The sequence below is a fragment of the Nannospalax galili genome, unplaced genomic scaffold (assembly GCF_000622305.1).
Source record: "Nannospalax galili isolate Female #2095 unplaced genomic scaffold, S.galili_v1.0 scaffold1735, whole genome shotgun sequence".
Classification (NCBI taxonomy): Eukaryota; Metazoa; Chordata; class Mammalia; order Rodentia; family Spalacidae; genus Nannospalax; species Nannospalax galili.
Genome location: NW_008336857.1, coordinates 14,103 through 41,030, shown reverse-complemented (window position 1 = coordinate 41,030; position 26,928 = coordinate 14,103). Strand labels below are relative to the sequence as shown.

The 26,928-nt window shown below is 42.1% G+C and overlaps 2 protein-coding genes across 4 annotated transcripts in view; one reads left to right on the top strand and one right to left on the bottom strand.

Annotated features, from left to right (window-relative positions):
* Dhx57 (DExH-box helicase 57) overlaps positions 1–9,758 on the bottom strand; it is a 95,117-nt gene extending 85,359 nt beyond the window's left edge. For both annotated transcript variants that reach the window (XM_008831516.3, XM_029562739.1), the window contains exons 1-3: positions 9,637–9,758; positions 5,333–5,562; positions 1,559–1,717 (exon numbers count right to left, since the gene is read on the bottom strand). In XM_008831516.3, coding sequence (XP_008829738.1) covers positions 1,559–1,717; positions 5,333–5,556 — 383 coding nt within the window. In that variant the 5' untranslated portion in view covers positions 5,557–5,562; positions 9,637–9,758. The remainder of the gene's footprint in view (positions 1–1,558; positions 1,718–5,332; positions 5,563–9,636) is intronic.
* A 28-nt stretch (positions 9,759–9,786) lies between these two features.
* Positions 9,787–20,758, top strand: Morn2 (MORN repeat containing 2). 2 transcript variants are annotated; one of them, XM_008831515.3, is made up of 5 exons: positions 9,787–9,917; positions 17,763–17,816; positions 18,242–18,348; positions 19,590–19,726; positions 20,533–20,758. In XM_008831515.3, the coding sequence occupies exons 4-5, from the start codon at positions 19,590–19,592 to the stop codon at positions 20,633–20,635; spliced, it is 240 nt and encodes a 79-aa protein (XP_008829737.1). In that variant the 5' UTR covers positions 9,787–9,917; positions 17,763–17,816; positions 18,242–18,348; the 3' UTR covers positions 20,636–20,758. The 2 variants fall into 2 exon arrangements, with proteins under 2 accessions (XP_008829737.1, XP_029418598.1); XM_029562738.1 differs by lacking the exon at positions 17,763–17,816 and having other exon boundaries at positions 9,802–9,917.
* The last annotated feature ends 6,170 nt before the right edge of the window (positions 20,759–26,928 follow it).

Genomic DNA, 26,928 nt, shown 5'->3' with positions numbered 1-26,928 from the left:
AAACTGTCCTGTGTGTCCCTCTGACAAAATTAGTATAGGCCTCAAAGTATGTCTGTTAAACATCCAAGAAGGTAGTTCCACCAGTCTGGTACTTTGAATTACTGTGTGTCATGTAGATAAATCTTGGGCAAAGACCAATTGTTCTCAAATAAACCTTACCTAGACATATATTTCTTGAACTGGTATGTATAATTTTGGACTAATTCTTTTTATCTTCCCAATTACCCTTCCAGATACTACTAAGGTTACATAGTAAGGGGAATCAGAGATTTTAAAAAATACTTTATTTACTATTTTTATTATTTTATTTTATATGTATGAATGTATTCCCTGCATGTAGGTAGGTGCACCTGTGTCATGCAATGCCTGAGGAGGTCAGAAGAGGGCTTCAGATCTCCTGGAACTGGAGTTATAGACAGTTTTTAGCTCCCATGTGGGTGCAGGTCCTCTGCAAGAGCAGTCAGTGCTCTTAAGTACTGAGCCATCTCACCAGCCCTAAGAACTAGAGATTTTACCCCAGATAATCTGAGCTTATGCTCTTACTTAGAGAAACTTGGACCACCTACTCTCTTCTTATTCATGAATATTGTCCCTAACTTTTTCTTTTTCCATTATTATATAATCCCCTTTCTTAGGTATGACACAAATAAAAGACTTGTAGAGGACAGAAATTGATCTATTCATGATTGGTAACTCATTAATTCTACTGAGGGGATTGACTGACTGACTGACTGACTGATTGTATTACTGAGGATGAAACCTAGGGCTTTGTACATGCTATGCAAACTACTTACTAATTCTAGCGAATAGAAAGAATTAACCTCTTCAAATGAGGTTGTAAAACAGAAGAGCTAAAATACAATGGAGATATATAGGGGAAGAGACCAAGATTTAAGAATAAAAACTGTGAGCCAGGTGTGGTGGCGCATGCCTTTAGTCCCAGCACTCGGGAGGCAGAGGCAGGTGGATCTCTGTGAGTTCGAGGCCCGCCGGGGCTCCATAGTGAATCCAGGCCAACTGGGGCTACAGGAAGACCCTGTCTCAAAAAAACCCAAAAAAAAAAAAAAAAAAAAGAATAAACTGTTTCATTTAGGCAGGTGTCATGAAAAAGATAATCTTATAACTTCAGGTTGCATAAGTTAACAAGCCCAGCACTTGGATGGCTGAGGCAGGAAGATTAAAGTGAATTTAAGGCTAGCCTGGGCTACATTTACAAGCTCCTGCCTTAATATCTGCTCCTAGAACAAAACTTCTACTTCTTCATACAAGGATTTAGTTGGAATATTATTATTAAAGCACTTCCTCTACCCATATTAACACTGACATGGAGAAAAAGAAAGATAAAGCAATCCATGTTGTTGCTCAGAGGTGATGTAAAACAAGCCCAATCAAAAACTGTGGCTGAATGATTATTCTCATATTTCTCTTGGCTCACTTTCACTAATTATACAGCTACAACTGGATCTGAATTGATACAGTAATCCAAAGATGCACAGGGCCTTCACACTGTCAATATGTATTCCTTAGTATAAAAATATACCCAAATAAAATACTTTACTCAGATCCAGCATCTGCATCTTGCTCTTGTAGGTCTCTCAGAAGAGCTTTGACTTTCTCTTGATTCTCCGAGGTCATATGCAGAGTCTGAAGGGGCACTTTGGCCTTGGGCTTCCATTTAGGGCGCACCTCTCCTTTGCTTGCATTGCTGCTGCTGGGCCTGCAAAATACAGAAGATTAAAATTATATGTTCGTGCTGGGCATGGTGGCACATGCTGTTGGCCTCAGAGCTTGGAAGGCAGAGGTGAGCAGATCTCTGTGAGTTCAAGGCCAGCCTGGTCTATATAGCAAGTTCCAGGCCAGCTGGGGTTCCAGGGAGACCCTGTCTCAAAAAGACTAAAAAAAAGAAAAAGAAGATTTTATGTTCATGATCAAAACTTTTATAATCGCCTCAGAGTTTCTAAAAATTCACAAACTGATAGCAGATGACACTAAATAAAAAGAGAGAATCCGTTTCTACAATATTTACTGGATATCTCTAGCCCCTAGTTAGGATTTTTTCCAAACTCCTTCAATGTTGAGAAGTTTCCAGACTATTCTAACATTTTTTTTATTATTTGAAATTATGTTTATGTGTGTCTCTGTGTGGATATGTGCATGTGAGTGCAAGTGCCTACAAAGGCCAGCAGCAGTGAATTCCCTAGAGTTGGAGGTGCAGGTGCTAGGAACCAAACTTGGGTCCTCTGGACCAGCAGGAAGTGCTCTTAGGCACTGTGTCATCTCTCCGGCCCTTATATTGATATTTTTGAAGACTTCAGGCTAGCTTCTTCATACAAATTCTCACAATTGGAATTTATCTGGTCATTTTCTTGTGATTAGTTTGGGAGGGGTCACAGGCTCCTATCTCACCCATCCCTTTTTACGTATCTCTCTACTTTGCCTTCCTTCTTATCTCTAAGGATGAACCATCCTTGAAATTTTTTTCTTTTTTTTTTTTTTAAAGACAAGGTTTCATGTACCATAGGTTGGGATCAACTCACTATGTAGCCAAAGATCACTTGAACTCCTGATTCTCTGGTCTGCCTCAGCCTCTCAAGTGCTGGGTAACAGGTGTGAGCCGCCATGTGCGACTTAAAAGTCCACACTTCCACTTGGACACTACACCCTGATCTCATTCAGCTCCTCGACTGAGTTGTCCTCTCACTTATCTCCCTTTATCCTGGCAGGGGGCTATAAGTGCCCAAAGGAAGAGGCACCATTTTCTTAGTTATACTGAAGAGTAGCAACTGCAGCTAGAGTGACTGAAAATGTCATGCATTCTCACTTCAAACCTTCCAGCGCTTTCCCACTTTATTAAAAGCAAAAGCCAAAGTCCTTATAATGGTCCACAAGGTCATCTAGGGTCTAGCGTCTCTGCTCTACATGACCTTGCCCACTCACTCCTGCCACATGGCTTCTTTGCTGTTTCCTAAGCCTTGTCAAGGTCCTGACTTAGGAACTGTGCACTTGCTTTATCCTGTCTGCCTTAATGGCAGACAGTTTTCTCTTAGATGGGTTCACGGCTTACTCATATTTTCTTCTTGTCCTGTTCAAATGCTACCATTTTAGAAAGGACTTCCACATACGATAGTAACTTTATTCTGGTATTTTATCTCCACTTCATCCTTACTTACTACCTGATATCTTACATATTTATTACCCTTTTATCTCAAAAATCTTTTTATTTGAGAATGGAAAAGCATGTAGATTCTCTGGTTGAATACCTGATGATTCAGTTACTTTAGCAGTCATGTATGATGAATATATATTTAGATCCTACAATCACTAACTTGGTGCAGCAATTCATTTAATATCTAGTTTATGCTACTTAAATACTATCTGTTTCTTTCTTCTCTGAGTGCATACGGTTGAATTCAGTTAAAAGTATGCATGTTTGGGGCTGGAGAGATGGCTCAGCGGTTAAGAACACTGACTGTTCTTGCAGAAGACCTGAGTTCAAATCCCAGCACCCACATGGCAGCTAACAACTGTCCGTAACTCCAGTTCCAGGGGATCTGACAGCCTCTTCTGTCCTCCACAGGCATTACACGACATGGGTGCACTTACCTACATGCAGGCAATACACGCATACACATAAAATAAAAATAATAAAATATTTTTTAAAAGTATGCATGTTTAAAAAAATTTATTTTAATTTCTTTCTTTTTTTTTTCTGTTGATTATTTTTTTGACAGGGCCTCCCTTAGTCACAGCCTACCTGGAAGTCCAATGTGAACCAGAGTGACCTCAGTCTTACAAAGATCCACCTGCCTCTGTCTCCCAAGGGCTTGGATTAAAGGCACATGCCACCATGCCCGGTAGAAAATTTATTTATTATTTTTACTTTATATGTACGAGTATATTGCCTACATATATGTAAGTGCACCTGTATCATGCAATGCCCTCAGAGGTCAGAATAAAGTGTTAGAATCCCTTAGAACTGGAGTTATGGACAGATGCTACCTACCATGTGGGTGCTGGGAACTGAACTTAGGTCCTCTGCAAGAACAGCCAATGCTCTTAACTGCTGAGCCATGTCTCCAGCTCCCAAAATATGCATGTTTTAAGATGCAGTTAAACATAGCATTCACTTATATTTGTTTCTAACTAATATTTAGATGTTATTCCTATAAATATGTGTGTTTATACATGGCTCTAATGAAATCTGTCCATCTCTAAGAATCACATGCACAAATCAGTGCAATCTGAGAGACTAGGAGGATTTTATATTTACAATGGCATAACCCGTACTAGTTGCATTTACTTTTAGGCACTCTTTAGACTTACTAGAATTCCCACTGTCTACACATTAATTAAAAGTTGATATAGCCATGTGTGGTAGTGCATGCCTTTAATCCCAGTACTCAGGAGGTAGAAGCAGGTGGGTCTCTGTGAGATCAAGGCCAGTCTGGTCCACATAGTGAGTTCCAGACCACCTGAGGCTATAGGGAGACCCTGTCTCAAAAAAACAAAAAAAGAAAAAAAAAAGTTGGATATGAAGTAAGGCATAATGACAAACTCTTTTAATCCCAGCACTCAAGAAGAAGCAGGTAAATCTCTGTGAGTTTGAGCACAGTGTGGCCTATATTGTCTCAAAAAAACAAAAACATAAACAACAACAACACAAAGACAAAAAAATAACTAGAACACCTGTTCCAATCACCACATGGAATACTATCAGGTGATAGCTGATATAGCTGGACAATATGTGACTCATTAACTAGAAAGAGTCCAGTTGTATTGGCCTGTTCATTTTAACATTAACCTATGCTAGCTATTGTGCCTATACTTTTCAACTTTTTAATCATGTTTATCTTTTCTAGTATTTACTTTCCTAGAAACACTTGAACTCAACAGTCATATTATATCCAGGACAGTGAACCTGTCCAGGAACAATTCTTTATATTGCTACTATCACACTAATTCAAATCTGAATGGTAGTTAAGTTAGGAATTCAACCTATATATTAAAAAAAAAAAAAGATTGTAGTAGATAAAAACAACTAATTGAACCAGAATTACTTAGCCTTCCTCCCCCTGCAACTTCTTGGCCATTTGCTGCCCCACATATTAGGGATTGAAACTATTTCCATATCGGAACATTCTAGAAATATAATGGTAGGCTAGGAAGATGGCTCAATGGGTAAAGGTGCCTGCTGCCAAGTCTGATGACCTGAGTTCAATCCCTGGGACCAACATGGTAGAGGGAAAGAAATGACTCCTCTGACCTCCATATGTACACTGTGGCATGCACATACACACATATTCACAATAATTAACAAAATCAATATAATGACCTGGATGAGCGCCTTGATTCAGTGAAGACACAAAAGTCATCTCCATCATCCCAAATTCTACTTGACGCCTTTCGATTGCTGCCACCACTGCCACCACCACCACCACTGCCACCTCCACCTCCATGGGGTTTATTAGAGTGACTTCTGCCTCCTCTTCCTCCTCTAGAAGATCCTTTCCCACCTCCTTTGCCTGGTTTGCCTTTTCTTCTCACTGAAGAACTCATTTTCACCTGAAAGGCAAAAAAATTAATCTAGATGCTATAGAACCACACAAGTATAATAGTTTTTTGTTGGTCAAAGTTATGGATAATGCCTACTTTGAAGAAGCAAAGAAAAATACAGATCTAAAAAGGGCAAGATTGGCTATAATGCTTTACAAACAAAAATACATGCCCCTTAGGATTAATGTTTAGGAGTTTCTCTGATACAGATTTCTCAACCAAGATTGTGTATCAGAAACACATGGGGGAAAGCTCAAAATACACAAAGGCCCAGTCAGGACTATGATTTGGTTAGGTCTAGGATAAGACATTAAAAACTCTAGTTGAGAAAATTAGTATATCATATGATTTGATATTCAAAATTAAAATTTACATATGCTCATTAGGTACACAGGCAACACATATGAGAGAGAATCAGGAACAATTCTTTATATTGCTACTATCACACTAATTCAAATCTGAAACTGATTCTGATAAATTAAGATGTACACGATAGACTAGAGCACTCATCATAAAACACTAGGAAATACTCAGAGGTCAAATTCAAAAGAAAGCAGTACAGAATAAACTAGGAACAAAAGGACAAATAAACTTGAGGCACACAAATAACCAAAACTAGAATGTGGTGATACATGTGACTACCACTATCTCAATAATAACAACTGTGAGTGATTAAACAATTCACTCATGAGACAAGGTTGTCAGGCTCCATGTTTTTAAAGAGAGAGATCATAAATCCAAAGATACGAATAAAAAGATGAAAAATGATGAGTCATGCAATTAGAAACCAGAGGAAAGGTGGCTATACAAATATGAGACAAAATAAACTTCAGAGAAAAAAATATGTTACTTCAGATAAAGAGGGATGGTTTATAATGAAAAAGTCAATACAGTAGGAAGATATAACAATTATAAACATACATGTACCTAGTAATAGCACCAAAATTCATAAAGCAACATGTTTCAGAAATAGATGATTCAATAACAGTAGCACCCACTTTCAATAATGGCAGAACAATTAGAGGAACAACAAGGAAAAAGAAGTCTTTTTAAATTATTTATTTTTATTTTATTATTTGAAAAATATTTATTCTTCTTATTATTATTATTGAGACAGGGTCTCCCTGTAACCCCAGCTGGCCTGGAATTCACTATATAGACCAAGCTGGTCTTGAACTCACAGAAATCTACCTGCCTCTGCCTCCCAAGGGCTGGGATTAAAGGCATGTGCCACCATACCCGGCTTATTTTTATTTTATGTGTAGGAGTGTATTGCCTGCATGTATGTAAGTGCACCCACGTTGTGCAATGCCCACGGAGATCAGAAGAGGGCACCCAATCCCCTGGAACATGGACACATGTAATATCTGGCAGATAGCAGAAATTAAACATGTATTGGGGTATGAATCACTGAAGGTTGAATGAATAACTTATGTGAGAATATTCACCATTTTCATTTTCACTATTCTACAAATACTTACCAAGCATTTATGTGCCAGATCCTCGGGCTATAACAGCCAAGACAAAATTCCTCCATTATGAAACTTACCTTTTAGAGGGTAAGATCAATAATAAACAAATAGATATATAATCAATTAGGTACTGTCTTAGCCTGTCCTCTGTAACTACAACAGAATATTTAAGACTGAGTGATTTATAAAGAATAAAGGTTAATTTTGGCTTACAACTCTGAAGGCTAGGAAGTACAAAAGCAAACTACATCTGAGCAGATGCTGATCAGAGGTTGGTACTGGGTCTTAGCAGACAGAAGAGCAGGAGGCTTATGGGAGACAAAACAGAAGGGACCACCTTGCTTTATAATGTCTTGTGAGAATGCTCTCTCTCCCTGGGGGTATTAATCCCTTTTAATTACCTAATCACCCTTAAAGGCTCCATGTTCTAATACTGGCATACAAATTAGAGGGGACAAATAATATCCAAACTATAGCAATGCTATAAAAACTCAAGGTTATTATAGAGTAGTTGTTGGAATGCCTCTCAAAAACCACATACTTGAACAAACTGTCAGTATGAGCCATGAAGTATTTGTGAAAAGAACATCTGGAATAGTAGCAATGACAGATGCAAAAGCTTCAAGTCCAGAACAATGTGCTGGGCTAGATGTAAGGAGGAAAGGCCAGAAAGCAGAGAAGGCTACGCAGGCCCAGATAGTCTGTTTTCATATAAATACGATAGTCTAGATTAAAAGCTTGAAGTGACTTTTAATTACTTTAGCAGCTAATTTGACAAATAAAAAGTTGGTTTGTGTGTGTGTGTGTGTGTGTGTGTGTGTGTGTGTGTGTATGTGAGGAAAAGCCAGTGCCTCAGCTAGGAAACTACAATAGCTGCTCAGGAAAAACAGGAAAGCAGGTATAAGTTGTTTACACTGAAACTCCATTGGTTGTGGATATGAGGGGCAGGATTATGTACAAGTGAGGGGGTGGTGGGAGACTTTGGGATAGAATGGTAGCTCCTAAGAAGTTACTGTTGCTTCTGGATTGGTTTATAGGTTGAAAGTGCAGGAAATTTATACTTAACAGGCCTTGGTGGTATGCTGTGTGTAGGATTTAAGTCAAGGCTGCAACATAAACAACTTTTTTTGGTAATTGATTACCTTATTTCTTTCCTCCTCCATCCTCCCACTCTGGCACCTGACTTCTGATTTAGGTTAAGGACAGTATTAGCTGGAATGTGATCATTAAAGGAAGTGGTTTGGGACTTGGACTCATGATTGATTAGTTGTCATATGAAAGACAGGTTCATAGGTGAATGGTTCATTAACCCTGGAAAGTCAGTTTCTCCTTGGTGGGCAGAACCCCCAAATGTCAAAACATCATAAATATAGAAAATAAAAAACATAATTAGTACTCTAAGTTTTAATGAATTTTTATTTAACGTGTATGAGTGTTTTGCCTGCATGCATTTTAGCGCACCTGTGCATGCAATGCGTGTGGAGGCCAGAAGAGGGTATCAGATCCCCAGGAAATGGAGTTATTTAAGGTTATTAGCTGCCATATGGGTGCTGGAAACTGAACCCAGGTCCTCTGCAAGAGCAGTCAGTGCTCTTAACTGCTGAGCCATCTCTCCAGGCCTCAACCTAAGCTGTAAAACTCAATTATATCAATTTTCCTCTGACAAAAAGTCAAAACTCTAAAACAGCAGTACTTATACACATTTAAAACCTCATAAAAAGGGAATGTCATTAAACGCTTAACAGGCGATCAAAACAACGGCACAAACAGAATTCGTAACATTGTGCATCAGTGACTGCCTATCACTTTTAAAATTAAGGAAAAAATGAAAAGATAAATCAAACATCTCTTCTAAAAAACCACCCAGCCCTGTTCAATAAATGCACTGAGAAACAGCAGAAACTACTGACTTAAAATAGTGTCTCACACTAACCCAGAAAAGGCTGCTTTTCTAACTTGATCTGAGATTTTCACACAAAAATGTGAACGAAGACTGGCTGGCTAGAGAGGCATTCAAGACGCTTCCCAAATGCATTCCAGGAAATACAAATTAGGTTGTACAATCTACGGGGATAAATTCCACTATTCTCCATCTAGTCTGGGAAGATTTCATCTTTCCTCACCATGGACTCTGGGACCTAAGTTTGGCTCTAAGAGGACCCTTTGTTTCACACCCAAGTTTGGCTTCCACGTACAGCCTTACCAAGCTGGGGTGATGAAAACAGAACCCACCCCACTCGCCTCCCAGGTAAACCACTGTACATCACGCAGCCCCATTCAGACGCCCAGACATGAACGGTACCTTTCTTCACCGTCTCCAACCCTCCTCCCCAAATCGCCCCTCAGGTCGCAATGGAGACACAGGCAGGAAACGCCGCTCGCACCCCTCCAATCCAACCCTGCACGGAGCCCAGACGTGGACGACCTAGGCTGCAGGTCCTAGGGTCCCTGGGATGCCCTGGTCCTGATCCACCGACCCCGGGCCGGGGGTGGGGGTGGGCAGAAAACATCCGGCAGGAGGGTCCTCGGACGTGGCCCCTCCGGAGTAGGGGGCGGCAGCCAGGCCTGGTACCCGCTCCGCGGCCCGGCACTCCATCACGTCGTGCCGTACCTGGCTTCGGCGTCGCTCCTCGCGGCCTTCGGGAGGTGGCACCCGGGTCTGGATCCCCGCAGGGCTCGGCCTCCCTCTCGGACCTCACCCCGGCTGCCACCGCCCCGCCTAGGCGCCTTCTGATTGGCCCGTCGCATGTTCGCTTCCGGGTAAGAGGTGGCCCGGTCGCCCTAGCAACCGAGCCGCGTTCTGTCTCATCCTGGGTTCCCTCAAGGCCACAAAGCTGGCGAGCCAGGGGGCATCGCAGAGTCGCTACAGTCTGTCCTTCACTTCTCCATCCAGTGAGTGCGCTTTCTCTGCGACCCCCAAGGGGTGGACGTGGGCTCAGTCCCGGGACCGGCGGTGGCTTCGCAGCGTCCACACACGGGTGGGCAGGCCGCCCAGAGCCGGGGGTCTGGGGACCAGGAGGTCTGGGGTCGCCCCCTAGTCCTTGGCTACTTCTCTATGCCACTCTCGGCTTGTTTCCTTTATGCCAATCCCTGAGGTTCCTCTAGCTCCAAAATTCCAGAGTTTCGAATGTGGAAACGTCTTTTTTTACTTTATGTAGAGAGTACTTTATTGGTTTCTGTGATCACATGTAGATAAGATCTTACATATTTAATGCAGTGCTTATCTCGGTACAAATAGAAAAAAAATTATGTTTCTAGACCTATATTGCTGTTAGTTTCTGTACAGTGCCAACTCAACAACGTGGTAAACTGAGATACCTTTTCCAAAGTTGATAGGACACCTAATTTCCAAATATTCAAATTAGATCTGTCTTTTATATAAATATATTTATAAATTTATATAAAAGCCAATAATAGCAGTATGTTGTGCATCAATAGCAACAACGGCTTTTGGACTTCCATTTTAAAAAGTAAAGGGACTGGAGAGATGTTAGTGGTTAAGAGCACTGGCTGCTCTTTCAGAGGCCCAGGGTTTGGTCACCAGCACCCACAGGGCAGCTAACAACTGTCAGTAATTCCAGTCCTAGGGGATGCGATGCCCTCTTCTGGCCTCCATAGGCATTGCATGCACATGGTACACTTACAAACATGCAGGTAAAACACTCATACACATAAAATAAAGATTAAAGCAAATTAAGTTAAAACACAAACCCCCAGAAAACAGCACAGTTCTATTAGTGTTGTCATACCAGGCACCTTTTTTCCCCTTTAACTTTGCAATCATCATATGGAAAGAAAAGATTCTAAGTAACATTAAAAACATCTCTGAGAGGCTGGAGAGATGGCTCAGCAGTAAAGAGCACTTACTGCTCTTCCAGAAGACCCAGATTTGGTTTGCAGCTTCCACATACAATTAACACCCAATTCCAACTCCAGTTGTTGGAGAATCTCATGCCTGCTAGCCTCCAATGGCATCAAGTACACATGTGATACACTTTCATACATATAAAACATCCATACACAAAATTAAAGTAAATAAAAATTTAAAAATATCTGATAAAGCACTGCCACTACTATGTATCATAAAACAGGTACAAGATATTTTACATTCACAGAGGTATGATATAGTACTATTCTACATCTATAATACTAAATGATACAATTCTAAAGACATTATTTGAGACTCGATTCTACTTTTCAAGCAGAGGGTCCAAAGGCTGTATGATGCAGCTCTGTAAAGAAATGGATTCTCTTAGACAGGATTGCCTTTCATTAGTGGCACAGTTCTAAGTATTCACTGTCTTCATGGAGATTAGCTGAAAACCATAGATAGATAGATAGATAGATAGATAGATAGATAGATAGATAGATAGATAGATGATGGATGGATAGATAGATGATAGATACCTATATATGTATAGATACACTATAGATATATAGGAATGAAATTTTAAAAAGTCTTCTAAAGCAAAACTCTACAACCATTGGATTCATTGAATGTGGAAACTTCTAAGGGCAACCGAAAACAGTTCAGTTTCTTGTCTGACTGGCTATATTTAGTGTCCTGCTTAGTGGGCACATGACGATTGCTTCTCAAGTGTTGTGCTACTTAGGCAGTTCCTGTTAGAACTCAACCCTGAGTTGGATGGTAGGGTGAGAAAAGAGATTTCACTAATCCATGATCCCTGATTTGGCTGAGGTGAGTATGGTAGGATACTGGACACAGAAGCATTGTTTTAATAGAGCCCTGAGTCCTGGGCCTAGGGGAGTCTGGGGGTGAGGAGAAATAAGAATGACTTTGGGAGAGAAACCATACCTGACATGGGGTTACAGGATAATAGCTAGTACCTACAGAGTTAGACACTTGCCTGTGTGGTTTATATAGATTTACTCATTTATTTAAGGAAGAGGAGGGGCTGGAGAGATGGCTCAGTGGTTAAGAGCACTGACTGCTCTTGCAGAGGACCTTGGTTCAGTTCCCAGCACCCATATGGCAGCTAACAACTGTCTGTAACTCCAGTTTCAGGGGATCTCATGCCCTCTTCTAATCTCCTCAGGCATTGTCCAACACAGGTGTTCTTGCATGCAGGCAATATTCTCATATACATAAAATAAAAATAATAAAATATTATTTTATGAAAAGGATGAGGAAATTGAGGCATAAGTAATTTGCCCAAGACTAAGGAAAAGGATAGAGTCTGAATTCAAACCTAGGTGGCTTAATACCAGAGCATGAGCTACGATAGTCTCTTTTCTAGTTCCTCCAGAATGAATTGTAGTCTCTCAGCCAAGAAAATTTGTGTTCCATGGATGGCATGGCTCCTGGGAGCACTGCAAGCAGATTTGGTAATCTCACTAGCATCATTAAACATTTACAAAACAGGCTTTGTGTCCCTGTCCGTTCTGAACTTCAAATTTTGAATACCAATCATAAATAAATCTTTTGATTTATTTAGTTTTATTTTATATGTATGAGTATATTGCCTACATGTATGTAAGAGCACCCATGTCGTGCAGTGCCTGTGGAGGACAGAAGAGGACATTGGATCCCCTGGAACTGGAGTTACGGATGGTTGTTAGCTGCCATGTGGGTGCTGTGATTTGAACCCAAGTCTTCTGCAAGAACAGCCAGTGCTCTTAACCGCTGAGCCATCTCTTCATCCCCAAAGACATCAATCTCCTTATACTTCCAGACTTCACCTTCTATCCACCAACAAACCTTAGAAATTATAGGAAAACCCCTAAAATCTATAAACCTAAATTTAAGTTTGTATTTCTCTAAAACAGCATAATTGGTATCAATATTTAACTCCAAATGTCAGAATTCCAACAACAGCTTTCTCTTTCTCATATTGATATCAGAATTTTAGTTGTAGACTCTATTTTTGGGTTTTTTGTTTGTTTTTTGTGTTTTTGAGACAGGGTCTCCTTGTAGCCCCAGCTGGCCTGGAACTCACTATGTAGACTAAGCTGGCCTTGATCTCACAGAGATCTGCTTGTCTCTGCCTCCCAAATGCTGGGATTAAAGGTGTGTGCCACCATGCCAGGCTAATTATTACTATTATTATTATTATTATTATTATTATTTTATTATTTTGGTCTTTTTGAGTCAGGGTCTCCCTGTAGCCCCAGCTGACCTGGAACTCACTATGTAGACCAGGCTGGCCTTGAATTCACAGAGATCTGCCTGCCTCTGCCTCCTGAGTGCTGGGATTAAAGGTGTGCACCACCACACCTGGCAAATATGTTTTTTTAATGTATGTATGTGTGTATGTATGTGTGTCTGTGTGTCTGTGTGACTATATGCCACACATGTGCAGGTGCCCATGGAGGCCAGAAGAGGAAGTAAGATCCCATGGACCTGGAACTAGAGGTAATTGTGAGCTGTCTTATGAGTGCTGGAAACTGAACTTGGGTCCTCTGGAAGAGTAGCAAGTGCTTTTAATCACTGAGCTATCTCTCCAGTCCCCATAGATTCTTTTCAAAGTTACTGGGTTTTTTTTTTTTTAAGGAAGTGGTTCACTATATAGCCCTGGCTGGCCTGGAACTCACTATGTACAGCAGGCAGGCCACCACACTATTCTTTATAAATTCCTGGGCTGGGAATGTAATTCAGTTGGTAGCATGCAGGAAGCCAGGGGTTCTACTCCCAGCAATATATACACTGGCAAGATAGCAGTCCCTGTAGTGCCAGCACTCAGCATGTGGAGGAAAGATCAGAAATTCAAGGTCATACTCAGATATAGAATGAGTTCAAGGCCAGTGTGAGATACTAAAGACCCTGTCTCAAATAATAATATAAAAATAATAGTGCAGCAGGTAAATGTGCTTGCTACCAAGCTTGACAACCCAACTTCATTCCCAGAATCCATATGGTAGAAGGAAAGAATCAATTTCCACACTTGTCCTCTGACCTCCACATGTGCACTATGGCACATATGCGTGCACACACACACACACAAACACACTCAAACATAGTAATTTTTATAATTTGTAAGTTAATTATTTAATAATCCAGTAGATGGCCACACACCCAAGAGTATATGGGCAAGACAAATTGGACTCAGGTGGGCTTGAAAAAAATGAGGATGCAAAGTTGGGTGACTAGGGAAGAGGAAGTAGATCTGAGAGGGTTGCGGGGTGAATATGACCTAATTACATTGTATGACGTTTTCAAAAAATTAATAAAAAGACAAAACAAATAAAATAATAGGACTTAACATTACTTTCACAAAGTGTGGTTTATTTATTGTTACCACATAACAATACTAGCATAACTAGTGTACTACATAATGAGTTCAAGGTTACAATGCCATACTGGGATACATGAGACTCCCACTCAAAAAATAATAAAGATGACCAGGTGTGGTAGCGCACGCCTTTAATCCCAGTACTTGGGAGGCAGAGGCAGGTGGATCTTTGTGAGTTCGAGGCCAGCCTGTTCTACATAGTGAGTTCCAGGACAGCTGAGGCTACAAGGAGACCCTGTCTCAAAAAGACAAAAAAAAAAAAAAAGATTTATTTAAACTGGGCATGGTGGCACATGCCTTTAATCCCAGCACTTGGGAGGCAGAGGCAGGCGGATCTCTGTGAGTTCAAGGCCAGCCTGGTCTACATAGTGAGTTCCAGGACAGCTGGGGCTACAGGGAGACCCTGTCTCAAAAAGACAAAATAATGATGATGATGATGATAAAGATGGCATTTCTAACAATTTAAAATAATGCTATTTAACATTTAATCCTACATTCTCAAAATAAAAAATGTGGCTTATTTTTGTTTTGTGGGGTGTGTGTGTGTATGTATATGTGTGTGTGAGACATGGTACACATTTGGTAGTTGAGTCTCTTCCCACCATATCAGTCCGGGGGATTGAACTCAGGTCATCAGGCTTGGCAGCAGGTACCTTTACCCACTGAGCCATCATACTAACCTGTTTTGTTTTTTAATATTGACTGTTGCTGATGCCAGAATAATTCTCATTCTTCTTTGGGGGGGTAGGTAATTTGATTTTTCTTTGCCATACTCCCCCTTAAAGCTAACTTAACTGGCATTTACAACTCTATGTTGTGAAATTTAGCTGTAACTGTCCTGGTTTGGGATTTTCCTTAGTATTTTGAATTGTAAACACTTTCTTTGATTTTGAGAAAATTTTGGCTATTTATTCAAATATTGTTTTTCTTCCCTTATTCCCTTATTCCATCTCTCTGGAATTTGGCGGGGGGATCTTTTTGAGACAGGGTCTCTCAAAAAGGATCTCTCTTTCTATCCCCATCTGGCCTAGAACTCATTATATAGACCAGATTGGCCTTGAACTCACAGGAATCTGCTTGCCTCTGGGATTAAAGATATGTGCCCCCACGTCTGGTTTGGAATTCTTTTTTGGGAGGGGCTCTTTTTGAGACAGTTCCAGCTGGCATGGAACTCCCTATGTAGACCAGGCTGGCCTCAAATTCACAGACATCCTCCTGCTTCTGCATCTGGGACTGCTGGAACTAAAGGTGTGTATCACCATGCCCAGCTGGTTTGGAATTCTTATTAAACTGGCATTAACAATTAGAATCCATTTTCCATTATCCTAAAATTTTTCTTTGTGAGACTTTCTGAAACCATTTTCAGCTTTATCCTCTAGCTTACTAATTTGCTTCAGTTAAACTCCACCATCCAACCTTTTTATTTCATTTCACCATTATGAATTTTATGGATTACTCATTGGCTCAGAACTGTCTATTCCTATTTCAAGGATGCCATATCTTCCCTGTCTCTGTGAAGATGTTGACATCATTTTAAAGTCTCCAATCTGTTGTGTTAGTAACTGTTTCTTCAGAGAGACTCTTCCTTGGGGCCAGAGAGGCTCAGCAGTTAAGAGCTCTGGCTGCCCTTGCAGAGAACCTCGGTTCAGTTCCCAGTATCCACATGGCAGCTAACAACCTCCTTAACTCCAGTTCCAGGAGAACCCCCCTCCCCACCAGCACCTGGCATTGTACACTTGGGTGCAGGTAAGCACTCATACACATAATGGTCTGGGGTGCAGAAGTCAAACCTGCAGCTATTTATTCTGGGCATGGTGGCACACGCCTTTAATCTCAGCACTTTGGAGGCAAAGGCAGAGGCAGGTGGATCTCTGTGAGTTTGAGACCAGCCTGGTCTACATAGTGAGATCCAGGCCAGCTGGGGCAACAGGGAGACCCTATCTTAAAAAGACCCCAAACTAATTTTTTTAAAAAAGAGATAACCCTCCAGCCTTTCTCAGGTGGCATTTAATTTTAAAGTTAGAACTACCAGTTTCCTTGCCCAGCCCCCAAGAGATTTTGATTGAGTAGATTTGAGATACAGGCTGGGAACTTAGAAACATGTCAGGTGGTTTTGATGCCTCGGCCACAATTTGAGTAACATTCTAGTAGATCTTACTGTCCTAGCAGTTACTTACCTTCTACATATTTCCTCAGTCTTGGGAAGAAGTTAATTTCTCATGGTTTAGTTCTCTAAGTGGCCCAGCACTCTGAGACAAAGACCTCCTTCAGCCCTGTGGTCTTCTTGCTTCCTGGCCACCCGGCTTTTATCACATATCCTTCTGCTTAGACTCCTCTGCCTTCTACACTTAATGCCCTCTGTGGGACAGTCAGTAGATCATACATGTTACACAAGAGTGAAACATGTCCTACACATCCTCATTAATAAAGGCTCCAAACTGGAAGCAAGCTAAATGTCTATCACCAGATGAATAGATAAACGAAAGGTGCTCTCTCTGTATAATATATTTGGTAATAAAGAGGATTGAAGCACTGATGCGTTATACAACTCTGGTGAACCCTGAAAATCTGTTAAGTGACAGAAGCTGGGCATAAAGGACCACATAGCGTATGATTTCATTTACAAGAAATGTCCCAGATGAGCAAATCCATTAAGACAGAAAGTAGATTCATGGTTATCACAGGCACAGGGATGTAGAGTCTTGAACAGAATAGTAAGTCACTACTGATGGGTACAAGGTTTCTTTTGGGTGATTAAAGTATTCTGAAATTAGAGTTATGACAATTGCATAACTGTAAATAAAGTAAAATTGTTTAGTTACAAATGTTTAACAATTTTAAAATTACATTTATTTATTTATTTGTGGGAAGTTGGGAACACATGCCATGGCATGCATGTGGAAGTCAGAGGACAGTTCGCTAAATCCACCATATGGGGCTCAGGGATCAAATTCATGTCATCAGGCTTGGCAGCAAGTGTCTACCTACTGAGTCGTCTTACTAGCCCTTGAGTTAGAATTTTATTTATTTACTTAATTTTTTTTGTCTGTTTTTGAGATAGGGTCTCCCTGTAGCTACAGCTGGTCTAGATTCGCTATGGAGACCAGGCGGACCTTGAATTCACAGAAATCCACCTGCCTCTGCCTCCTGCGTGCTGGGTTCAAAGGTGTGGGCCACCACACCCAGCTTGTTTTTTGTTTGTTTGTTTGTTTGCTTGTTTTTTGTGAGTTATAATTTTCAAAGGTAAACTTTATGTAAATTAGATACTAATAAAGTTGTTAGACAAGTAAATAAAAATAGATCATCTAGGCAAAATTATTTATTTCCTCAGGACTCTATCCCAGACAATGGACGTGCCAAGTAATCATGATATGCTTGTGACTGTGAAGAGAGTGCATTTGGATAGTGCTGAAAGCACATTTATTATTATAGGTCGTATGACATTAAAACATTTACACTGACATTGATTTTCTTCAATCTTTTAAAGCATCTTCAGAAGTATATAAGATAAGGTTTATATTTCCCAACGGAGACAAGTATGGTAAGCATGCATTTTAATTTTTTATACAGGAAGTTAAATAGTTTAGATTTTAAAATATGAGACCATCACATTTTATAAACCATTATTGGTATATTATCTCACTTAAATAAAATTACATAGAAATCCTAATGGAAGAAGCAAGTTTAAAATCAAAATTTTAGTGTTATGTCTTGAGAATATGCCTTAGAAACCTATGGACTCTGCCACTCTTTCTGGCCCGTAAGTCTCAGTGGTTGTAGATGTTCTTAGTCCATGAATCTCCTCATTTTTAGTCTCATTGGTTTCAGTCCTAAGAAACTAGAAAAGAAAGAACATAAACCAAAACCTACATCTAGGGGTACAGTTGTGAATAGACTGAGACATAAACACTATATTGTTTAGTCAGTGTTCCCAGTTAAAATCTCTAGGTTTTTTTCCTTATTTAGATGGTGACTGCACAAGAACGTCATCTGGAGTCTATGAGAGAAATGGAACAGGTATTCACACCACTCCTGATGGGACTGTCTACACAGGAAGCTGGAAAGATGACAAGGTGCTATTATTGTTTTTAATATTGATGGTGGTTAAAGAACCCCCTGGGTTAAATGATTCTAAGTACTTCATTAATAATAACAATAAAACACATATAATAAAAACAGTGACTCACAGATGTAATCACAGTATTTAGAAGGTGGAGGAGGAAGGTCTCAAGTTCTAGGCTATCTTACTTAGCAAGACCAATCTCAAAAACACATGAAACAAAATGCAAAAAGGGCTGGGCATGGTGGTGCACACCTTTAATTCCAGCACTCAGGAGGAAGGCAGATCTGGGCCAACCTGGTCTACTTAACAAGTTCCAGGCAGCTGGAGCTTCAAGGACACCTTGTTTCAAACAACAACAATAAAAACAATAAAATCAACAATAACCCTCCCCCAAAGCCATATGGATAAAAACAAATAATTAGACATTTGTTTCTCTACTCATAATCTTAAGTTCATGAAGAATGCTAATCATCTCAGCTCCCATTCAAACGCTATATCCATTAATAGCTTTTTCATTTAATCTTTTTGATAACCTCATGAGCTAGGTACCATTCATACTCCCATTTTATAGAAGAGGTAAATCAGCTTCAGGTTTCTTGTCCAGATGGTAAGTGACAAAGCAAGAATGTGTACCCAAATCTACTCAAACACACATTTACACTTAAAAATTTATCACATTTGTTTATTAACGGTGGATGTGCACGTGCCACAGCATACGTGTGGTGGTCAGAGGACAACTTGCTGGAGTTGCATCTCTTCTACCGTATGGGTCCTTGGAACAAACTCATGTTGACAGGCTTGACAGCAAGCTTGAACCATTTTGCCAGCTCTACACCCAATATTTAACTGGTGCTGAGATCTGAACTCAGATCCTCATTCTTGTGAGGCAGGCACTTTACAAAATGAGCCATCTCCTTAGCCAAATTCACATTCTTAGCAACCACTGTGTAGAGTTTCCTGAACAACTACACTGGCTGCTCAAGGTTTCTTCTACATTCAGGCTATCTTGAGGACCCTAATTATCATCATCTCGGTTTTCCATATGTTCGAGTGCCTCAGATTCAGAACATTTGACTTAGTGGGCTTCAAGACACAGAGGAGGGACAGTGATATGAATTCTGTTTTCATGGAAACAGAGTACAAAGTTGATGGCGATAATAAATGAGCTACTGATTGACTTGAATTATATATTCTCAGAGGTTCTGGGGAAACTGTGAAGGTTTTTTTCTAAGCTTGTTTCCTTTGTTACAGATGAATGGCTTTGGAAGACTTGAGCATTTTTCGGGAGCAGTGTACGAAGGACAGTTTAAGGATAATAAGTTTCATGGATTGGGGACTTACACATTCCCAACTGGGGCAAAGTACACTGGAAATTTCAATGAAAATAGGTAATCTTAAAATTTAAAAATAATACAGTCTTAAAGGATTCTTTTCAGTCAGGCTTGCTTAAATATCACATTTAGTTAATGTTAAATATTCTTTGTAATGCATTTAGTCTCTACAAATGGCTGAGTTATTTTAGCGACTGGAGAATGTAAGAGGTGAAGCTATCCTGCCATAATCTGCCAAAAGGGAATCTCATTTTTGGAAATGACCCATTAGATCTTTCATTTACCCTCTTTACTTTCTGTTACTCTAGAATGATTTTCAGTTATCTTGGAGGTGGAAAACTTGTTGCAATTATTAAGCAAATTTAAGCCAAGAATAATTCTGACTTGCGTGGTGGTGCACACCTTTAATCCCAGTAGAGGCAGGTGGATCTCTGTGAGTTCTAGGCCAGCCTGGTCTCCATTAGCAAATCCAGGCCAAGTGTGGCTACAGGGTGACCTTGTCTCAAAAAGAGCAAAATAAAAAAAAAAAAAAAAAAAAAAAAAAAAAAAAAAAAGCCTGATTTTTTAAAAAAGTATATTGATATGTATCTCCAGTTCCAGGGTATCTAATACCCTCTTCTGGTCTCTGTAATCAAAACACTCATGCAATCAAAACACTCATACACATAAAAAATAAATAAATAAATAAATAAATAAATAAATAAATAGACATATCACAGCAGAATGCTCTGTTTTCATCAAAATTGAAAGTGGAAAGAAAATGCTTTAAATATAGTGTATAATATACTAGACTAGATAATCTCTTATCTGGACTGTAGATTATTAATATTGATTAATGAGTCACCCGTTTCTCACTGTTGAAGGGTGGAAGGTGAAGGCGAATACACTGACATCCAAGGACTACAATGGAGTGGCACCTTCCATTTCACAGCTGCTCCAGGCCTGCGACTAAAGCTCTACATGTAGACAGTCTGCATTAAGATTTAGATGCAGCAATTGAATCTTGTACCTGTAAGCAACTACATCTGTCATCTGAAGTCACCTCCCACACAGCCTCTGTGTTTGCCAATAAAACTATCAGTCACTTGTGCCTTTTTGAAATTGTATATGTTGCATGTGTGTGCGTGCACATGCATGTGTGTGAGAGCACCTCCCACACAGCCTCTGTGTTTGCCAATAAAACTATCAGTCACTTGTGCCTTTTTGAAATTGTATATGTTGCATGTGTGTGCGTGCACATGCATGTGTGTGAGAGCACTTGCCCATTTGGTGCATGTGGAGGCCAGAGGCTGATGTTGAGATGTCCTCCTCCCGAGTCAGCATTCCACCTGGGGTTATAGGCAGGTGCCTGGAGATTGAATTCAGGGTCCTCATGCTTGCAAGGTGTGGTGGTTTGAATGAAAATGTCCTGCATAGGCTCCAAGTGTTTGGACATTTTGTCCCCAGATAATGGCGCTGTTTTGGGAGGTTTTAGAAGGTGTGGCTATCCTGGAGGAAGCACGTCACTGGGGGTGGGCTTAGAGAGTTCTTAAGCCTTGCCAGATCTCTGGTAGGTCTCTTGCTTCCTGTGTCTGCGTGATGATGTAAAAGCTTAGCTTCTGCTGCTGCTGCTCCAGCCACCTCCAGCCACCATGCCTCCCTGCCATGACGGATGTAATTCCCCTGAAACTGTAAGCTCAAATAAACTCTTCCTTCTATAAATTGCTTGGGTCAGTGTTTCTATCACAGCAACAGAAAAGTGACTAATACACAAGGCAAGAAAGCACTTTGTCCACTGAGCCATCTCGCAAATGCTTTGTTTTCATTATGAAAAAACTTGAAAAATTCAGAATTTACACATTTCTTCGAAGTAAAAGCACTCTTTTATTGCTACTCATTTCTTCTTCTTCTTCTTTCCAGATGTCCTGGAACTCACTATGTAGACCAGGCTGGCCTTAAACTCACAGAGGTCCACCTGCCTCTGCCTCCCAAGTGCTGGGATTAAAGGTGTGCGACACCACGCCCGGCATATTATTCATTTCTTTATATAACACTACATAGTGATACTGTAGCCATATGTGCATATCAACTGATAAGTTGATCATACCCTCTAAGCAGAAATTGTATCCATACATAAAGTTTTTTATTGAAAATTTCCCTAATTTTACACATCAGTTATATTGCATTTATGAGATGATATGTATTTGTGAGATGATGTGTGTGTATTTTTATGGCAAGTATTATAGAAAGTGAAATAAAAGTCAAAGAATTTACACATTTTAATAGAGAAGAACTATCCATGTAGGACCCTGAGACCCTCTTCATTCACTTGCTACCCCCCAATCCCTCCAGACCCCCACTAATTGCTCTTTTAGGTTCTGTAAAATTCTTGGCTGCTGCTTTAGACATGCCTAGACATGCCCTGGCATGCCCTGACCCCTGTCTGCTATCCCCCCCCCCTTCCAGGAAACTATAGATTAAGCAAGCCCAGGAATGAAAACTGCCCTATAAGGTAAAAACGGAGACTCCTGGTCCCACAGATAACAGTCAGCACATTCCACAGCCCTGAGAATAGCACCTACCAATAAGAAACTTCCAGGGCTGCATTGGCGCGCGCGGGCTCCTTGAGCCAACCAAAATGTATCTTCGGTATCCCCCTCCTCTCTTTGTCTAAAACCTATAAAAGGCTCCACTCTCCCTTACTATGGGCTCTCAGCACGGATCCGTTGAGTTGGTGAGGTCTGAGAGCCCGAGCTTAAGCCCGAATAAACCATAAACCTTTGCTTTTGCATTTTGGTGTGTTGGGTCCTCGGTGGTCTTTTTGGGGTCCAGTGGATGAGGTACAACATTTGGGAGCTCTCCCAGGATCCGCCCAGAGACCCCCGAGAGGAACTGACCCCAAAAGGTTTAAGTTTTTGTAAAACTGTGTGTGTGTGCCTGTCTTCTCTATGCTTTCACTTTGGTCGCGGCCATCTGATCTCAGTTTTTCTTTGTTGCTAAAATGCTAGCAAAGCTACCTGGAGGATTCGAGAGACGTCCCCATCCTCGTCAGGGTGGGTGTTCCTCATCGGACACCCCACCAGGACACTAGTCCATCTGAAACCTCAGAGGACCTCATGACCCTGTTGGGACACGCGCATCCTATCTGTATGGTCTTTGGCATAATCGAGCTGGGGAACTCACACGGCCGAGAGTCCAGACCATCTGAAAGCCACAGTAGTTTATTCTGGGCCCTCTGTTTGTCTATGTCATTCTTGTGTCTTGTGATGTTTGTTCTAATTTCTTTGTTGACGAAACGGACGGGACTGATAAATACTATGGGCAACACCCCATCTTCCCCTCTAGATCTTACACTAGTCCACTGGGGGGATGTTAAGACGATTGCCCATAACAATAGTGTAGATGTAAAGAAAAAGAAATGGACAACTTTATGTTCGGTTGATTGGCCCTCCTTCAATGTTGGATGGCCCCCTGAAGGGGCTTTTAACCTGAGTTTGATTTCCAGAGTAGAGGACCACATCTTCCACCCACTGACTGGAAACCAGGACCAGATCCCGTACATTGTGACCTGGCGAGGCCTCATCAAATGACCCGATGGTCCCCCTACCTGGGTCAAGTCCTTCCTTGCCCCAATTAATCCAACTGCTCCCCCTCCACCTCTGCAGGTCCTCCCCCTCAGACCAAAGGTGGAAGAGAAGCCCATTCTCCAGGGATGCACAGAGGAGAACGACATCTTTCCCCCACCCTACTCCTCTCAGATGGGCACCCCAACAACAGCGTCACGTACAGGCCCTGCCTCCTAACCCTGAGGAGCCACCATCGCCTCCACAGGGACCTGCGCAGGCCACACAGAGCTGGAGGGGGGCAGCCCCCCAGCCTGACACCATTGGCCTTCCCCTCCAGTGGGCGGGGCCCCCAGATGGAGAGGGCAATCAGCCCTTTCATTACTGGCCCTTTGCCACCAGTGATCTTTACAATTGGTGCTCACAGAATGTGCCTTTCTCTGAAAACCCCAGGGACTTGATTAACTTATTGGAAACTGTTCTCTTCACTCACCAGCCCACCTGGGACGATTGCCACCAGCTCCTGAGTGTACTGTTCACGACTGAGGAGTGAAATAGGATCCTGGAGGCAGCCTGGAAATTGGTTCCAGGCTCCACCAGGGACCCTACCACAGACCCAGGCATCATTAATGCCAGCTTTCCCCCTAGCCATCCCAAATGGGACTACAACATGGAAGAAGGTAAGGAGAGGCTCCTGGTCTACCGCCAGACTCTGTAAGTGGGTCTCAAAATGGTGGCTTGAAAACCCGCCAATATGTCTAAGGTCTATGATGTCAGACAGGGGCCCAAAGAGGGCCCAGCCTCATACTTAGAGAGGTTGCAAGATGCCTTCCAGCGGTTCACTCCATATGACCCAGAAGTGGAGGAATCAGCTCAAACTGTGATGTTTGCTTTTGTTAACCAGGCAGCCCCTGACATCAAGAGAAAGTTACAGTCTTTAGATAGACTAGGAGAAAAGAACCTTAGGGACTTAATAGCAGTGGCAGAAAAGGTTTATAATAGAAGGGAGACAGCAGAACAAAGAGAGGAAAGAAAAGAAAAAAGACAGGAAGCCTGACCAGGGTCCTGGAGAGACAATAGGCCCACCACATGAAGGACCTCAGAGAGATATTATTGACAACCAACCCCCAGTACAGAGGGAGCTCATCGGTGGGATCCAGACCACAAAATAAGGTAGGAAAAAACCAGTGTGCATACTGCAAGGAGGAAGGGCACTGGGTGAAGGACTGCCCCAAGAAGAATAAGCAATCAGCTAAGGTATTACCAGCTCTAATTGCGGGTGAAGACAGTGACTAGGGGATACGGGGCTCAGGTCCCCTCCCTGAGCCCAGGGTAACCCTGAAAATAGAGGGGAAACCAATTGAGTTTATGGTGGATACTAGTGCCCAGAATTCGGTTTTATTGGAGCCAAGAGGGCCAGTGTCCTCCAGAACTACATGGGTACAGGGGGCAACAGGAGCAAAGCCTTATTCATGGACTACCTGAAGAACAGTAGATTTAGGGAAGGGCCAGGTATCCCACTCATTTCTAGTAATCCCAGAATGTCCCTACCCACTTCTGGGCAGAGATTTATTGTCAAAAATGAGGGCACAGATCCACTTCACAGCTAAAGGAGCCACCCTGCTTCACAACAGGGCACCGGTTCAGGTTCTAGTCACCAACGACCTGACTGAGGAATATAGACTCCATCAGGAGCCGATCCAACCAAACCCTGATATATCAGATTGGCTCCAAAAATTTCCCCAAGCCTGGGCAGAAACAGGGGTATGGGTCTGGCAGGACACAGGGCCTCCCGTATATGTTGAACTCAAAGCAGGGGCAGACCCTGTTAAAGTGCGCCAGTATCCTATACCCCTAGAGGCAAAACGTGGAATTACTCCACATATCAGAAGATTAATGGAACTGGGGGTGCTGAGAATGACCCAGTCTGCCTGGAACACCCCACTCCTGCCTGTCAAAAAGCCCCAATTTGGGGACTATAGACCGGTACAAGATTTGAGGGATGTGAACAAGAGAGTCATTGACATTCATCCCACTGTCCCCAACCCTTATACGCTACTCAGTACCCTGCCACTAGATCGGCAATGGTATACAGTTCTGGATCTCAAGGACGCCTTCTTCAGCCTGCTACTAGCCCCCAGCAGTCAGCCCTACTTTGCCTTCGAATGGCATGATCCAGAGGCAGGAATCAGTGGCCAGCTGACCTGGACACGACTGCCTCAAGGGTTTAAGAATTCTCCAACTATATTCGATGAGGCCCCGCATGAAGATCTGGGTGAGTACAGAGCCCAACACCCCAACATAAGCCTGTTACAATATGTAGATGACTTATTGATCATGGCACTAGGCCAGGAGTCCTGCTGGAGGGGACAGAGGACTTACTCCACATACTTGGGGACTTGGGATACCGGGCCTCAGCAAAAAAAGCTCAGATATGTCTGCAAGAAGTGACTGACCTAGGGTACATCCTCAAGGAGGGGCAGCAGTGGTTGACTAAGGCCCGCAAAGAGACTGTGCTAAAGATACCTGCACCGACCTCCAGAAAACAGGTGAGGGAATTCCTGGGTACCACGGGGTTCTGCCGCCTCTGGATTTTGGGGTTCGCCGAAATCCACCAAAATTGCAAAACCCCTATATGAGGCTACCAAAGAAGGACAGGACTTCAACTGGACCCAGGAAAGGCAAGAGGCCTTTTAAACCCTAAAACGCAAGCTCTTAGAGGCCCCTGCCCTAGGACTACCAGACATAAGTAAACCTTTCTGTCTATATGTGGATGAACATAAAGGTATTGTGAAAGGGGTCCTCACCCAGAGAGTAGGCCCCTGGAAGAGACCTATTGAATACCTAGCAAAGAAATTAGACCCTGTATCAGCTGGATGGCCCCCCTGACTGAGAATTATAGCAGCAGTGGCCCTGCTGGTTAAGGATGCTAACAAGTTAACCCTGGGACAGGACCTGCTTGTGGCAATCCCTCATGCCCTTGAGGGGGTGCTCAAGCAACCCCCTGATTGATGGTTGAGCAATGCCCAATTAACTCATTATTAGGCTCTGCTCCTAAATCCACCAAGGATCACCTTCCAGGTACCAACGGCCCTGAACCCAGTCACGCTGTTGCCAGATCCCGATCTCGGGGACCCACTCCACGACTGTACTGAAATTCTGGCACAGGTGCATTGCATCAGACCTGATATGAAGGATGTTCCCTTGCCTGACGCCGAAGAAACCTGGTACAGGGATGGAAGCAGCTTCATCAGAAATGGTAAAAGGCATGCTGGGGGAGTGGTCACAGCCACCTTGAGAGTCATTTGGGCCAAGCTACTGCCAATAGGTACATCGGCCCAAAAAGCTGAACTGATCGCGCTTACCAAAGCCCTAAAGATGGGTAAAGGAAAGAGACTCAACGTCTACACAGATAGCAGATATGCATTTGCCACTGCCCATATTCATGGGGCCATCTGTTAAGAGAGGGGCCTCCTTACTGCAGAGGGAAAGACTATTAAAAATAAACAAGAGATTTTAGACCTCCTGCAAGCTCTCTGGGGCCCAACAAAACTAGCCATAGTCCACTGCCCGGGCCACCAAAAAGGGAACAACCCCATCCAGAAGGGAAACAATCTGGCTGACAGGACAACTAAAGAAATAGCCCTGACCTCTACAATCCTGCCCATTCTTGTTGATCCCGGAGTAAGGGAACTGCCTAAAACTCCCCACTATAGC